This window comes from Anabas testudineus, chromosome 24, assembly GCF_900324465.2.
Source record: "Anabas testudineus chromosome 24, fAnaTes1.2, whole genome shotgun sequence".
NCBI lineage: Eukaryota > Metazoa > Chordata > Actinopteri > Anabantiformes > Anabantidae > Anabas > Anabas testudineus.
The window spans coordinates 12754902-12769262 of NC_046632.1; the positions used below are offsets into that span (position 1 = coordinate 12754902).

The 14361-nt window shown below is 39.9% G+C and overlaps 2 protein-coding genes across 4 annotated transcripts in view; both read right to left on the reverse strand.

The window, feature by feature from the left end:
* Positions 1-4968, reverse strand: part of lpgat1 (lysophosphatidylglycerol acyltransferase 1) — a 36482-nt gene extending 31514 nt beyond the window's left edge. The window contains exons 1-2 of one of the 3 annotated variants that reach the window (XM_026341536.1): positions 4368-4968; positions 3437-3695 (exon numbers count right to left, since the gene is read on the reverse strand). In XM_026341536.1, coding sequence (XP_026197321.1) covers positions 3437-3674 — 238 coding nt within the window. In that variant the 5' untranslated portion in view covers positions 3675-3695; positions 4368-4968. The other 2 variants (XM_026341537.1, XM_026341535.1) reach the window with 2 other exon arrangements.
* A 1501-nt stretch (positions 4969-6469) lies between these two features.
* Positions 6470-13715, reverse strand: ints7 (integrator complex subunit 7). The gene is made up of 20 exons (XM_026342016.1): positions 13521-13715; positions 13217-13346; positions 12682-12828; positions 12381-12518; positions 12239-12285; positions 11889-12088; positions 11576-11698; positions 11380-11485; positions 11124-11258; positions 10937-11034; positions 10396-10638; positions 9646-9783; positions 9243-9449; positions 8798-8992; positions 8279-8382; positions 8096-8164; positions 7772-7904; positions 7535-7633; positions 7045-7230; positions 6470-6885 (listed from the first exon to the last, which is right to left on the reverse strand). The coding sequence occupies exons 1-20, from the start codon at positions 13612-13614 to the stop codon at positions 6604-6606; spliced, it is 2874 nt and encodes a 957-aa protein (XP_026197801.1). The 5' UTR covers positions 13615-13715; the 3' UTR covers positions 6470-6603.
* Between the last annotated feature and the right edge of the window lie 646 nt (positions 13716-14361).

Below are 14361 nucleotides of genomic sequence, written 5' to 3' on the forward strand. Positions count from 1 at the left end.
GGTTGCAAAGGACAACATAGTTGTCAGAGAAAATCATTACACAGAGCGATGCCTCCATGTTTTTAAAACAAAGTCTGTCCAAAGTCCATCTATAACTTAAACATTAATGCGTTTGAGAGTCTGAATAACTTCCTGTTTTTTTGTTTTAACATGGATAGTTTGCGCTGTAAACAGTCACTTTACTATGTCTGTCTCTCCGTCTTTCTTTGACTGCACTTTGACACACCAAAAGGGACATGGTAGAGGAGTAATCAGATTACTCCAGTAACAAGGCTACTTAAGTGCATTTGAACTAGTTCCCACATTACCAACGTTACCTGATCTCTCCTAATCACCATCTCTGAATAGCAGCTGTCTTTGTCACACCTTGTGGATGTTCATGTTTGAACAGCCTGTTACAAAAACAGCTTGTGTGCAGTGCAGTACATCTTACCAGCAACACAAACTCCAGCCTTCAAAATTATCATACAGTTTAATCAACACCTTTGTAAATCAGCCTGAACAAAAACATTATCACCTTGATGGACAGAATTTATTGCAAGACATATAGAATCCTGATAAACTAGCCATGTGGCCAGCCATAGATGACTTAAACACATTACTGGGTAATGATCAACCACACACTGAGCACCGAAGATTTCCCGAAATCTCTACAGCCAACATGTATATAACAATTAAATATGAGTATCGATCTTGTTAATTGCTTTTTGTAAGTTAGCTTGTCGGCACAGTGGTGAGAAATCTTTCCATTAATCATATACTGCAGGCGGCCTTTTACATCACACCAAAAAATTTGCACCTAAAGTCTACCTAGAGTCTGATAATGTCTCCTTGGTGCAAAGTAAAAATATATTCTCGAATCAACCCCTTTGTTATTTAATTAGGCAAAAAACGTTAATCAGCCCTACTGCAGGAATGCAGGATGCTGCTTTAAGTTAGAGTTTAACAAATATTTAGTGCAGCACACTGGAGGATAACAGAAGCCATTCACCTGTAACACTCATTCTTTAATGAATGGTGTAAACAAAGTCTCTCTGAGTGGTTTAGTAAGGGGTGGTGGGGCTCAAAACCTTTCCAGCAAATCTTCTGCACAATTAATGCGACTTCTGTGATGTGATTAAGCAGAATATACACAAACGCATGCTGTATTTGCTTTGTTATCTACAAAGCACTATTGTTCTGCCTCTCCAGTGGAGGTGATGCAACATCCTTCATGTCTGATAGTTAACTAAAGCTCAGTTTCCGGACTGCAGTGAGAATCCCTGTGTTCTTGACACACATTTCTCGAGCCAAGTGCAGGATGAACCGAACAGCAGTCAAAAAAATATGTGGCACAATGTTACCAGAATGAAATCTATTTCTGTTGATGACAAATAAATGATGATGATAAATAAAACACAAAAGCAGCTAGGAGGACGATTTAAGTTTTAAAGGCATTCAAAGAGACAAATCAGGAATAATTTCATTTTTGATTAATGTTAATTATTTTCAGAATTATTCATTTTATTAATTGGTGAAAAATTTTGACAATTTGATATTGTGAGAAATTAGATATTTCTCACAATATCTAAAAGTCAGAAAATGCTTGTTTATTGTATATTATTACCATATTGTTGTAGAAAAAAATGCTGTCAAATATTTGACAGCATTTTGTTTAAAACATGACTTTTAGCAATAACTAATTAGTGTTAATATTTGGTGCAGCTACAGAATACTTTCAGCTTTATGTATGCCAAAATTTATGTAAACATTTAAACAGAAACGGTATCAGAATCTATACATACATAAACACTGTACATATGTCCTTTAAATGTGACAGAAAAGCTGTCACAAGCCTCAAATCTGTGCTGTCCAGATTTAAAGGTTTGTCACACAGTGCAGTGAGCATGTAGAGACGTGACTGCCTTGTTCGGGAAAGGTAAAAATGCTAATAGACCCCATCTTTGTCCCCATGCCCTTGAAGGCAGGTCAACAACACAAGCGCTCACACATGCTCTACGACTACAGCTACTGTATGCTGACTCTAATAAAGCAGGTTATCTAATGCTATGAGTATTTTGCTAGTATTTAATGTTCTGTATTTATTTACTGCTCAGATCTTTGTTTAGTTTTATTTTTTGCAATATATGCGTTTTCACTCTAAGGTCACAGCAGTTTAAATTTACTATGCGCCACAATAAAAAGCAACTGAGTCAAACCAAAATCACAACTGACATGCAGAAAAAAAAAAATAAATTGATTCTAAATTACAGTTTAGCATTACTTGAATAATACAGCCATATAGCGCCTCACTGCTAAACACGGTGGTTAACAAACTGCTTAATTCAAAACCAGGTATTCCATAAGCTGAAAGTTTGCATTATTAATAAATGTTTCGTTGCTCACAATGTTCCCTGCATTTGTAAGCATTTTGCTAGTAGTTGTCTGCAACCAAACACCAGTGACTGCCTGAATAACTTCAAGATATTCCAGCCAGCTGAGAAGACTCAACACTTATGACATCCAGCTATTCCTTTTGATAAAAGCTGGTTTGTTGTACTGCCTCTGTACAACTACCAAAAAAGCATCCCTGTCATCTGAGTAGCAAATCACATAGTTAAGGCTGCAGCTAACAATTACTTTCATTATCAAAAAACCCTAAATAATTGATTAGGCTATGAAATGTGAAACAAATCTTTGGCAATTTATTTCCTCCAAGGAAAAACCCAAAAGCCCAAGGTAACCGTTTCCCTAACATATGATACAGAAATGCAGAAAATCACATTACATGAAGAAACTCATTTGAAGCAAATGCTTTGAAAACCAAATGCACTAATCGCTCTGTTCTCAAAATAGTTACTGGAATTAATTAATCACCTAATTGTTTCAGCAACTATTGCTTCTTGTCAGTAAATGTTAAATAAAACCAGATGCTCTAGCAATGCAAATGTGATCATACTGTATGCATGTATACAAATAGCAGCAGACTAAGCTATGCAATTGAAGAAAAGGTTTTCAAAGCAGCACTGTTATAGAATCAAGTTATCTTGATGGTATGGAAATGCTCTTTTCAAAGAGGAGCAAAGAGCAGCTGTACCACTCAAGATTCAGAACAGAGATACACATTGTGTTTTTATTTCTCTTCATTTTTATTCAACAAGTTGCCCCCTATTACTGACTTTGTTTCAATACAAGAGAATTCACTGGCAGACAGAGAGTGGGATGGAAATTACAAACTGGCGCCCATGTTCACACAGTGGTCAGTAGTCATCAGCTGAGGAGACGCTATGTCCAGTGTTTACATACAAGTGATAGAAAAGCATTAGGAAGTATTGCATAGTAACATAAGTATACATTTATATCCCTGCTTAAATCCATGATTTGAGCTTAAAGCCCAAACTGGAGCTGGTTTGCAAGTGGGACAGTGGGAATATGTGTGAATGATCAACAGTCTTACCTGTGTACCCTGCGATCCAGCCCCATGAAGACACCATGGCCAGCAACCATTTGAACATGACTCCTTCAATGTGCCAGAAAGTGGAGCTGTCCCATATTCTCAGCGGCTGGAGGAGCAGCAGGTATAAGCAGTAGGATGGGATGGCTACACAGTTGTTGAAGAACATAAACACAAAACGGAGTAGAGACTTGAGCAGCACCCAGCCCAGTTTACCGGCCCCGTCCAAGAGCTGTGCCATCCTGATTCACACCGTCTGAAACTGAGACACAGCAGCAGTTAGCATCTGATGCCTGGCTTGTTTAGCACAGCTAAAAAAAATGAGTCATCTGCATACATCGTGTTGTTCTTACTGTTGACAAACGGTGTGCTCTGAACAGGACACAAATCCGCAAAACAAGCCAATGTTACACCACACACGGAGGAAACCAAGCGGAGGGAGTCGGCCGCTAACCAGGAGCAGGGGGAGGCTACTTCACGGAATTTAGACACTCGTAGTGGACGCTGCCTTTTGATTATTAATCAATAGTACTTACTCTGAACTGTCTGGTGATCGTCCCTACATGTAGCTTCCTAACTATCCGCACCGATAATCCACAGTACAAAGTCAGAACCATAAAAGGACCAGCCGCACCGAACATGGTCGAGTGCCTTATGGCTTGCTAGCTAGCAGCGGGCTGAGTTAGCATAACGGGAACAGATGTTGAGAAACGTGTGGGCTATACCTCTGGTATTGCAAAATACCCTGACACACCACAGAGATACTCAACCAGCTCGAGTCCTCAGGTATTTTACGAGACAATAACCAACGTTAGCTCAGACGCTGGGTGTTTGCGAGCTGCTGCAAAGCGCAATGCTGGTAACGCTTCACCCAGAATATAGTCAGAGCCTGTAATTTAGTGTTAGTTAAAGTCTGTTAGCTCATGGTACTCACCTAATTAACAGCACTGAAGCATCCAAGGACGGTCAGACACGGAGCGACGAGCAGCTAATTGCTGGAGCGAGATACAGTGTGTCACGTGTAGCTAACCCAAACGGTTAAGTTAGCAATCTTTGCTAGTTGACATTGTCAATCTTTAAAATCTGGGAGCACAGGTGGAGACGTCTGATACCCTTAGCGTTGCAACAAACCCTGCGCCATAAAACCGCAGCTGTACCCATTTAGCTAACGTTATCCAGGGCTGCTCGGGCGCTGTGGCTCCCGGCGGGCGCCGTTAGCTCGCTAGCTAGCAAGCAAGCAAGTCCAGTTAAGCATCGCTGGCTCCATCTCAGTCAGAGACACCGGGATTATTCCTCTGATGCATCATCATCATCATCATCATCATCGTCAAGTTAGCTAGCTACCGAGCTTCCCATCCGCGACTAGAACGACAGGCGATTCGGGCCCGGTCTGGGGTCAACGCACTGGGTTTTTGCAAACGCGACACACGCTGTAAAAATTCACAACAAATGCGAGGGACATAGATATTTCGTTTCTAGGCTCTCAGGACCCGTTATCCGTCTCCAGACCCTGATTCCCACCGCGTCAGTGAACACAAAACATCACAGTCAGGGCGAAAACCGGTCTCTTCCTGCTTTCAAAATAAGAGCACCAGCCTTCAACAGCGCTCTAGAGATGATGTTGTGCTTAACAGCCTACAAGTTCAAATATCCTAATTTGTTATTTACTCTGTTTGGTTTTTATGTCTGTGGTATATTCGGCTCCATCGCACACAGGGAGGCATGTGTTCTGTCCCAGATTAATCGTGAAACATCACAACAATATCAAAGTCAGCTATTTGAAGGAGTCCTGCAACAGGTGTGGTCCCAAAAGGCCTGATCTCAACATTGTAGAATCAGCCTGGGATTACTTAAAGACACTCATACAGACTCTATCGCCCCAAAACTGTGGCAACCTCTCCAGGATCTTGTGTGTATTTAATGGTGGATTCACCAAATACTGATTTGATTTACTTGAAGTATGAGTGTGCACAGATTGGAAAATTCAAGTAAACCCAAATCCTATTAACCAATCGACTTCCAATACAGAAAAAAAGACTTCCCTTTATAGTTGTTCACCTGTAGAAAACAATATTTGATATGATTCTTGTAAAATGTTTATTACTTTTGTATTTTTGCACATTTTAAACACTCTTTCATTCTTTTTGCACATTACTGTTGCACTGACCTGCTGTAACAATCGAATTTCCCCAATGTGGGATCAATGAAGAATATCTTATCTTATCTTATATTTGAGAAAAACGTAGAAATGTTTTTTAGCTGCTTTCATTTTGAAAATACCGCGCGGAAGTTTAACTCGTGTTGCTTGTGACTTGACGCCGTGGAGTGCGCAGACTCGGACGCTGAGTGCTGATGGAGATGGAGTCTAACAATAAACCGGTTTCTAATTTTGTGACCAAATCGCATGACTTCATGCTAAATCACATGGAGTAATTCACGGCTGCAAGTTATTTTCAGATTACAAAATCACTGCGGGTCCATATGTTAAAATCAGTGCATTTACAGTTGTCTGCTTGTGAAGGGTTGGCATCATTACAACAATTTAAAATATTTAAAATATAAGCTTTTAAGGAACATGGTGCATAGAGCGTTGGTGAAAATAATAAAAAAAAGACACAAGACTACAGCTCCGTCACAATGCAAAAGTGCATAAATTAACAAGTTAAACTACTTAATTAAAAAGTGTAAATGCTTTAATTTTAACATTACAAGTGTTGACATCAGAGAGATTTAGTGCACTTCAGATATCTATGTGCAGTTAATGACCATCATCTGCCCCCTGATGGCCATCTATGTTATTACATTTGTGTAGAATAGATGACACTGCAAATCCAAGGACATTCAATACTAATTTGTCCTAGAAAATACTACACACGAAATAAGATTGGAATAATATTATAGTGAGGAAGTAAAAGCAATTTTATATTTTCTGGTGACCAACCACAGGCTGACTATTATTTATAGCAATAATGACATTACCCGTCCTTTCCATCGTGTCAATTATATTTTGCGAAAATCACACTATGGGTGCAGAATTGAAATTAAACGTGATCTTTTAATTATTCAAAAAATATGTACATGTTCAGTTTCAACAAGACAAAATAGGACAAGTACACTAAACGGTGCAAAAACAGTTTCTGAAAGTAAAGAAAGCATGAAGGGCACATGTACTAGAAGCGATTGAATGCACCCCTCTGCGGGGCAGGCTGGGTTCCAGCCTGCTGCAGCTGGTGCCGGAGCTGCTGTGAGTATGGATCTTCCATGGATTTGACTGACACTGTCGTCTTGGGACCGGTCTTCCATTCAATACCACTCTCGTCCACCACGGAGGCCTCAACAGTAACGGTGTGGGTGCCCAAGATTGAGAAATTCAGCAAGAACTGGGTGCTGAAGTAGTCGTTGTGTGGTTCTACCCGCTGCTCAATCTCATTAGTTTTAGAATCTAGAGGGATCTGAATGTTTAAAAAGGGGAAAACAACAACACAGGAACATTAGCATTCAGCATTGCTGCAATTCAACAAAAGTGCAACAAAAAGGTATGTAACTAAGAATTTAGCTGTGTTTGTCCTGCTTATATGGTCAAAGACTACTACTAGATGAAGGCTACATACCTTGTAGTCAGGCCCTGTTTTGCTCTGGAGAACTGAAGTGACATTAAGACAGACAGACTGGATCTTCCTGAAGAGTCCTGGGGTTGAACCATGCTGCACCACCCCCTCTACCTTTAATGTCAGCTGTTGAGTGTTCTGAATTGGGATCGGTTCACTTGGTGTTCGTGGAGATGGAGACAGGGCGAGCTGGCAACAGTAAAACACATATCTTTAAGAACTAAAATAAGTTCTTTAAAGGATACCTTGTACGATATGCTACAATGAACAAACCAATTAGAGACATATTGTGTTTACAATAATATATTGTGTGCATGCATGTCAACACATTTTGAAATCTAGGTCACAGAAAATCATGATGAACATGATAAAGACACACACACACACACAGTCATTCGTGAGGATCTTCCATGAACACATACCTCAATTAAGAGCCACAATGTCTTATTTTTATACTTGGTTTTGGTACACTACTGATTGTAAAACGAGTTACCTTAATGCTTGTTGACTGGAGTTTTTGGAAGAAGTACCTCTGGAAAGACAGCGGCACTTTGAGCAAAGCTATGACAGCGTCACAGAGACAATTCGTATGCTGAAAAACATTTTAAAAAACAGGTTTAAAATATAAGAAATTTGTTGCTGTCAAACTGGCTAAGTATGAATGCAGCACAATAATCTTAAAACTATCTTGAAAACTTGGTTATAACTAGGTGTTCCATTTTAATTTTACCAAGTATGACACAGGAGGATGTTTTTTGGTGAGGCCCTCCACTTCCTCCATCACCCGGTTGAATACTGACATCATGCGTCGCTCATATTCACTCTCAGTCTGGACCGACCCCAGGGTACCGTACTCCTGAAAACTAGAAACAAAAACAAAAAAGGTAAATATATTTTAGACAAATGTCTGCTAGGCTGCCTACAGGGGATGTGTGCAAAACAATTTTAAAACATAACATCTACATTTTTTCAAATGCTGGAGAAGTTGTTGTTCTCAGAAGTTCAGAAAAGCAACATAACTAATTCTAAAAAGCTGAGCTACTGCAGCTCTCACCTGGCTGCCTGTGGGTCCAGTATCAGTGCTTCAATTACATGGGAGACAAGCAAACAGCTCTGTTGTTGTCTGAATAGACTGTTAAAGAAAGCTGATAGACATAAAAAACAAAATCAGCTGAGAAATCACAGATGCAACAAAAACACTACTAATGTAATTTAGGTAAAGCATGTTTAAGGATACAGCTCCACATTACGAAGAGTGGCATAGTCAGCGTCAAACGAGGACTGGTGTAAATCAGCATAGAGAGCAGCGAGACGTCTGAACTCATCCATGCAAACCTTCATCTGCAAAAAGGAGTTACAGTAATGATTTATTATAGCAAAAGCAGTTATTATTCTTGGATACACTAATCCTTACAGTAACCTAAAGTTGCCTACTGCTTTGAATCATTTTACAGTGTATTTACCTCTTCCTTCAGTTTATTTGTAGCAATCCTTCCTGGCAACCAAACATCAGGCATCTGTGCCACTTATTCCTATTTAACTTTCTAACATTAATTAAACCCTAATTAATATGAGTAAAAACATCCTCCAAATATATTACATTAAACACAACATCAGCTATGAATTATAAACTAGGAATTGGGAGGAAGTGACAAAAGGCTTTTCTAAACAACACAACAATCATATGATACCAACAATATGTTTCCCTGCAGGTCAGCCTCCCTGTATTAACCATACTTATATACCAGCATTTTACCTGCATGGAAATGCGGCCACAACGCTGCAGGTCATTGCCCGAGGTCAGGGCGATGGTGGTGGCAATAGCAGGAGGAGGACTGGTTTTTAGGCTGTTGCAGGTACAAATGAGCTGTGACAGGGCTTGCAGGGTGTCAATCCGCAGCTTAATGAACTCGCACTGGAATGTAAGCGGGCTCAGAGGAGTGCTGGCAGCCTGGAGGTAGGGATTAATCAGATAAATGTACTTAAACACAGTTAAACAGTTACACAGGTCCTGTTGAGTTGACCTAACAAGATACAGTGAGGTATTAAGTGAGATGATACATTAACAGTCTGAGATGCTGTGAAATCCGCTTCAGTGGGAACTCTCTCTAGACTATCAGCAGCTTTAAGCATCCTGTCACTGGTAAGAGTGTAGCAGCACTAATGTTTTTTGACAAGCAGATGCCCGGCAGTTAACTGACTGTGAGGGAGGCGATGCCCTTTTGGTAAGAGCGCAGGGCCTCTGCAATGGCGCTCATGGCTCCGCTGTAGTCTCCGTCTTCCACGTTATTCAGACACTGCTCTGCCTGGGAAAACTCCTTCAGGCTGTTCAACCAGAAGTAAAAGTGCTCTGACGCCACACGGGTCCGCAAGCTCTGGTACAGCTCACTGGAAAACTCATGGCATCCCTGCAGATGACACGAAGGACAGTTGACAACAATCCTCGTGAAAATGTTTCTAATTAAATTAATGCCTGAAAGATGCAATAGGCCCTCAAGAGCTGCCTACCAAGTGAGTTGTGTTAAAACGTCCTAACATCAATGACATATTTCAAGAACACTGATGAACTAAGTTGATGTTGGTTGGTGTTCAGTGTAAGATTACCATGCGTGAAGCTTGTCGTGCGATGCGGTAAACGGTCCAGCCATTAGCACCATTCTCCAGCTGCTGCTTGATGACAGTCTTCACATCGACTGATAGAGATGACTGGCTAGCAACAAAAATCACTGTTGCTAGGGAAACCTTACACAATCACAGTGGGAGAGATGAATGTTAGAATCTAAAATAACAGACACAAAGGAAATAATGAAAACATAAAAACCTACCACCCTGATACTTTGTCTGTTCTTGTAGTAAGAGAACGTTTCACATTCCTTTGTGCACAGGTTTAACTTTAAGGCTGGGGATATACTTCTATGCACAGGCATTGCTCACATACTCCCTTAGGTAGCGTTTTGAGGATTTCAAAGGCTAGCCACAACATGGCAGACTAGAGCCTAATTATCCTTAACCGACAATAGAATTAACCTCCACTACAATATGGCAGAGAGAACGTGAATAATGACAAAAACGATGATGAGAAGCTGGCAAACAAACACTTACTGCTATTGGTATAGTAAACGGTATGGTAAAATATATAGCCCACCTTAAAAAGTGTCGGGCGTTCTGAGTTAGCAATGAGTGCAAGTCATCTGTGTTTCACAATTTACTAAAATAAAATATTTTCCTAACACCACTGCCACTCTGGGGAAAAAAAATAAAAGACGCTATGACATGAATCATGGATCTGGAGATTTCTACACTCCTAGTTGTATGTAATTCTATGTAGGGTGACTCAGACAAGTCATCTCTCACCAGAAGCTCTTGCTGCTTGTCAGTTGAAGAGTGACTGGTGGCCACTCTGTAGAGGTCCACCAGATCACCCAGCATGCCATTGCCCAGCACTGGCAGGTGGGTGGTGATGGCTGCTAGAGCGTGGCACATGAGAACACGAGAGGAGTCACAGGATAAGTGGAGCTGGCCGAGCAGGAACTCCACAACTGGCTGGCTGAGATGTGGTCGACTTTTCAGCAGCTTAACCAACGAGGTGAGGGCCGTCTAGGTTTGGAAAAAAAGATAAATACAGAAAGAGGATATAATTGTGACATTGTAAAGATTATGCTGGCTGACATTTATGTTACACTTAATAACTGAAACAATATGCTTTCAGGAAGTAGATGTTTTAGTGGCATATGCTGGTATTATTGTCACAATGTTCATCATCATTAAAGTTTAATAATTAAACTTAGTCATAAATAATAATAATTATCCATAAATACTGAGGTTCAACATGCAGCTCTTTTCCTAAAGTATTCTTCCAACTTATGTCAAATGCATTTTGGTTAAAATGTCTTACTTTGAGTGTAGCCTGGGCACTGGGGCTGCTGTCCTGACTGCAAAGCATCAGAAGGGACTCCACTCCTAAAACTGTGTCCTGCTCCAGCTGTACTATATCTGAAGAAAACAAATACACTTAGTAGCAGCACTGAGCTTTGACATAAACAGCAGCTATCACTGGGATGACATTACCAACGGTAGCTAACCTTTTTCCAGACAGGAAATTGAAATGTTAGAAAGCACTATGACCCCGTGAGCAGCCACTGCCACGTTGCTATGGTAACAGCATTCTTGTGCCAGTTTAACCAGGTCAGTGAGTCGAGGGGGGGCGGAAGATCCACCTGAGAAGAAATTTAGAGTTTTACAGAATGCAGATCAGTCCAGAATTGTTCCAGTTTTTCACATGACAAATAGCATAATTCAAAATGTTCCTCTAAAGCACAAAAGTATCTGTCATATTACCGAAGTACTGTTTGATTGCAATTGTTCCAGAGAGGGTAGAGAGAACAGCCAACATCCCCAGCTTCAAACTGTTATAAGGACTAGTCAAAGCACACTCACACAGGGTCTGTAGGTAAGAACACATTCATATTACCTACTGGTTTCACGCCAGCATGAAGAAATTCCTTCAGTGCACTTTCAACATCTAAAATTCTACCTGGGTGTTTTCTCTGATCCAAAGATGGGGAGCTTTTATAGCCAGGAGCTTTAGGTCATTAATTGAGAGCCTCTTCACAGCTTTTCTTGGGTCATCTTTGAGGTACTGAAGCAGGAGCTGTAACTGCAAAATAAGGAACAAAAAAGTTATTTCATAATTTATTTTGAAGATACCACAGTGCAAACTTTAACAACAACAGAACTATGCTGTTAGCAGCCACATGCTAAAGACAGACATGTCTATGTCATAAGAATAATGCTAAAGTGGGTACAGTAACTAACCAATTACAGTACAGCTCTGTCATGGTCCCTACCTGCTTGGGGATATCAATGAGGGAAGAGGCAGCCAGCTGCGTAAAGGTGTGCAAGGTAACAATGACCATGGGGGTGGAGGGGTAAGAGTTGACCAGCTGCTGTAGAAGCTCTCTGCTGCTGGACGCCAAGCTGGCATCATGGTGCATGTGCTGCAGCATTGGGATTAGCTTCAGCTTCAAGTCTACTGGAGTGTCTAAACCTAGGGTTAGAGTTAAGAAAAGAATTTGAGTATTTTGCACAATACTGCACTGTCTGTGTCCACGGTGTATCTTTAAGTTTGTTTTTACTTTAATTTTGCATCCTGTAAATCTGATTTGTCAGTTTCTCTACTGCAATGCTGAAGTTTTACCTTGAATCATTTCACTGACTTTGTTACAAATCCCAGCCGCAAAATCTCTGAAAATGTGAAACAGCATAAAAAACATGAATGTTTTGTTATCCATAACATCATACTATGCATTGCACTACAATACAGCAACAGTTAAACATACTTTGACTGTGCAGAAAAGCTTGCAGCAGCAAATATGGCAGCCTCCACTTCTACATTGTCATGGGAGTCCAGGCTTTGGCGAATACTGTGGTGGGCATTCTTCCTCTCTGGGATGATGGAGGCCAGACTACCAAGCATCCTGAACAGAAGGAACAACAATGACCATAACAAGAGTGTACAGGATGATGGCAAGCATTTAACACTCATTTACTTGGAGACTATACATTAGTACAACATTATGTCAATTCTTTGTCAACAAGTGACATGTACAACATTGTACCTTTTTTATTAGACATTATTACCTCAGCGTGATAGCTCTGGCTACAGGGTCATTACTATGGATGACTGAAAACACCCTTTTAACGAATTCATCCACATTGAGGATCTTCTCCAGGTGTTTCTCACTCTGCTGAGTTACTTTCAGCACACAGAGGCGCAGGAAATTGTTCCTGAAAAGAGAGGGACAGCCTTCTATAAACAAAGTTTGCCACACTAAAACATGTTTCACTAAATACACATGGATAAGTTACTAATGAGTATTGGAGGTTTTATAGGTTTTTGGAGTGTTTAGGACAAAATTAGAGATGACTGACTTTGGCTTTGAAATACCCTGTGATAGGTATTTCAACTGTTTTCTGAAATAACAGACCAAATTAGTCTCTATATAAAGAAATTCTTGACACATTATTTGATAATAAAAATAATCATGTACAGCCCTGACTTTATTCCACCCTAAGGTAGACTAGTATTCATTTCATTACTACCACATGTACTGTAGTAGACCTAATAAACTGGCGTTATAACTAAAGTAATCACCAAATTATAAAGCATTCATACCCAAGTCTGAATATGTCTGCTAATTTGAGAAATGCAGAGTTGATGAGGATGGGGAAAGGGTACTTCTGAAAGAGTTTGGGAAAGAGCACCACAGCCTCACACTGCTCTCCAAGCTTCCCAGACCGCAACCCTGAAAATCAAGCAATTTTATTTGTCAATTAGCAACAATAAGCCAGTGACATCTCATATATTCAATAACAATTAACAAAACCGGCACGTGGAGAGGACACAACACACAAGATCAGAGTAACGTTATAAGCCCAATAAGTCGTATGCTATCTCGTTAGCATACTGGCTAACGCACCTTTGTCCAGCTCCATGAGAGCTGAATTGGCGTCGAGTTCTTGTTCCCCATAACAAGCCTCTGATAAAAATGAGCGTGCTGTTGAAAGCGACATAATAATTATATTTTTTACGGAAACGTCAGGTTTGAAAGCATCCACTAGCCTTTAGCATCTCACTACTTTAGCAACAGCAACACATTCAAACCGGGAGCTACAGCAACACTACTTCCGGTCTGGTTTTCAAAATAAAACAAAAGATTCAAGTTTCAAAACTTTATTGTTCTTACATTTTTTAAACACTGAATTAAAACTAATTAGTGGATATTTTAAAAATTATTTTATATGCAAAACAGATTTAGTGTAATATAATGCATTATTACAGCGTGAAATACCAGAGTCCTGTGAAAAACAATTAAAAACAGAACCAACTTAACCAAACACACCACTGCAGAACATTTTAAAACTTTTTAATTAAATAGGTAATAATGATGAAATAAGATAACAACACTGATTAGGCATGAATCCTGCATACTGACTTCTTTTATGTTATCACATACATGTACTTAATGGTAAATGTTGATTTGGAAAATGTCTGAATGTACTTGGACTTGTTATTTAATGATGTACTCACCTATCATATCTTAACTCTACTTAATACGGGCTCCATCATCACTGCATGTTTGATGCTGCATAGTTTTTATGAACCACCCTGTGACCCTAGTCCTACTGTCTTGACTGATCTTTGCAACAGGAAGATGAATATGAAATAAATGCTTGTTTGATATTTGACACGATCAAACAATCTTTAACTATAATTTTCACTTCATAATTGACCTTTTCTGGACCATGCACATGTACGAG

Excerpts from the sequence above, each read along its gene's own strand:
- ints7 (XM_026342016.1), bottom strand. The coding sequence starts at position 13,614 with ATGTCGCTTTCAACAGCACGCTCATTTTTATCAGAGGCTTGTTATGGG. Across the intron at positions 12,829-13,216 it reads GCAGACATATTCAGACTTGG|GAACAATTTCCTGCGCCTCT; the intron begins GTATGAATGCTT and ends CTCTCTTTTCAG. Across the intron at positions 12,089-12,238 it reads AGTCAGTGAAATGATTCAAG|GTTTAGACACTCCAGTAGAC; the intron begins GTAAAACTTCAG and ends CTCTAACCCTAG.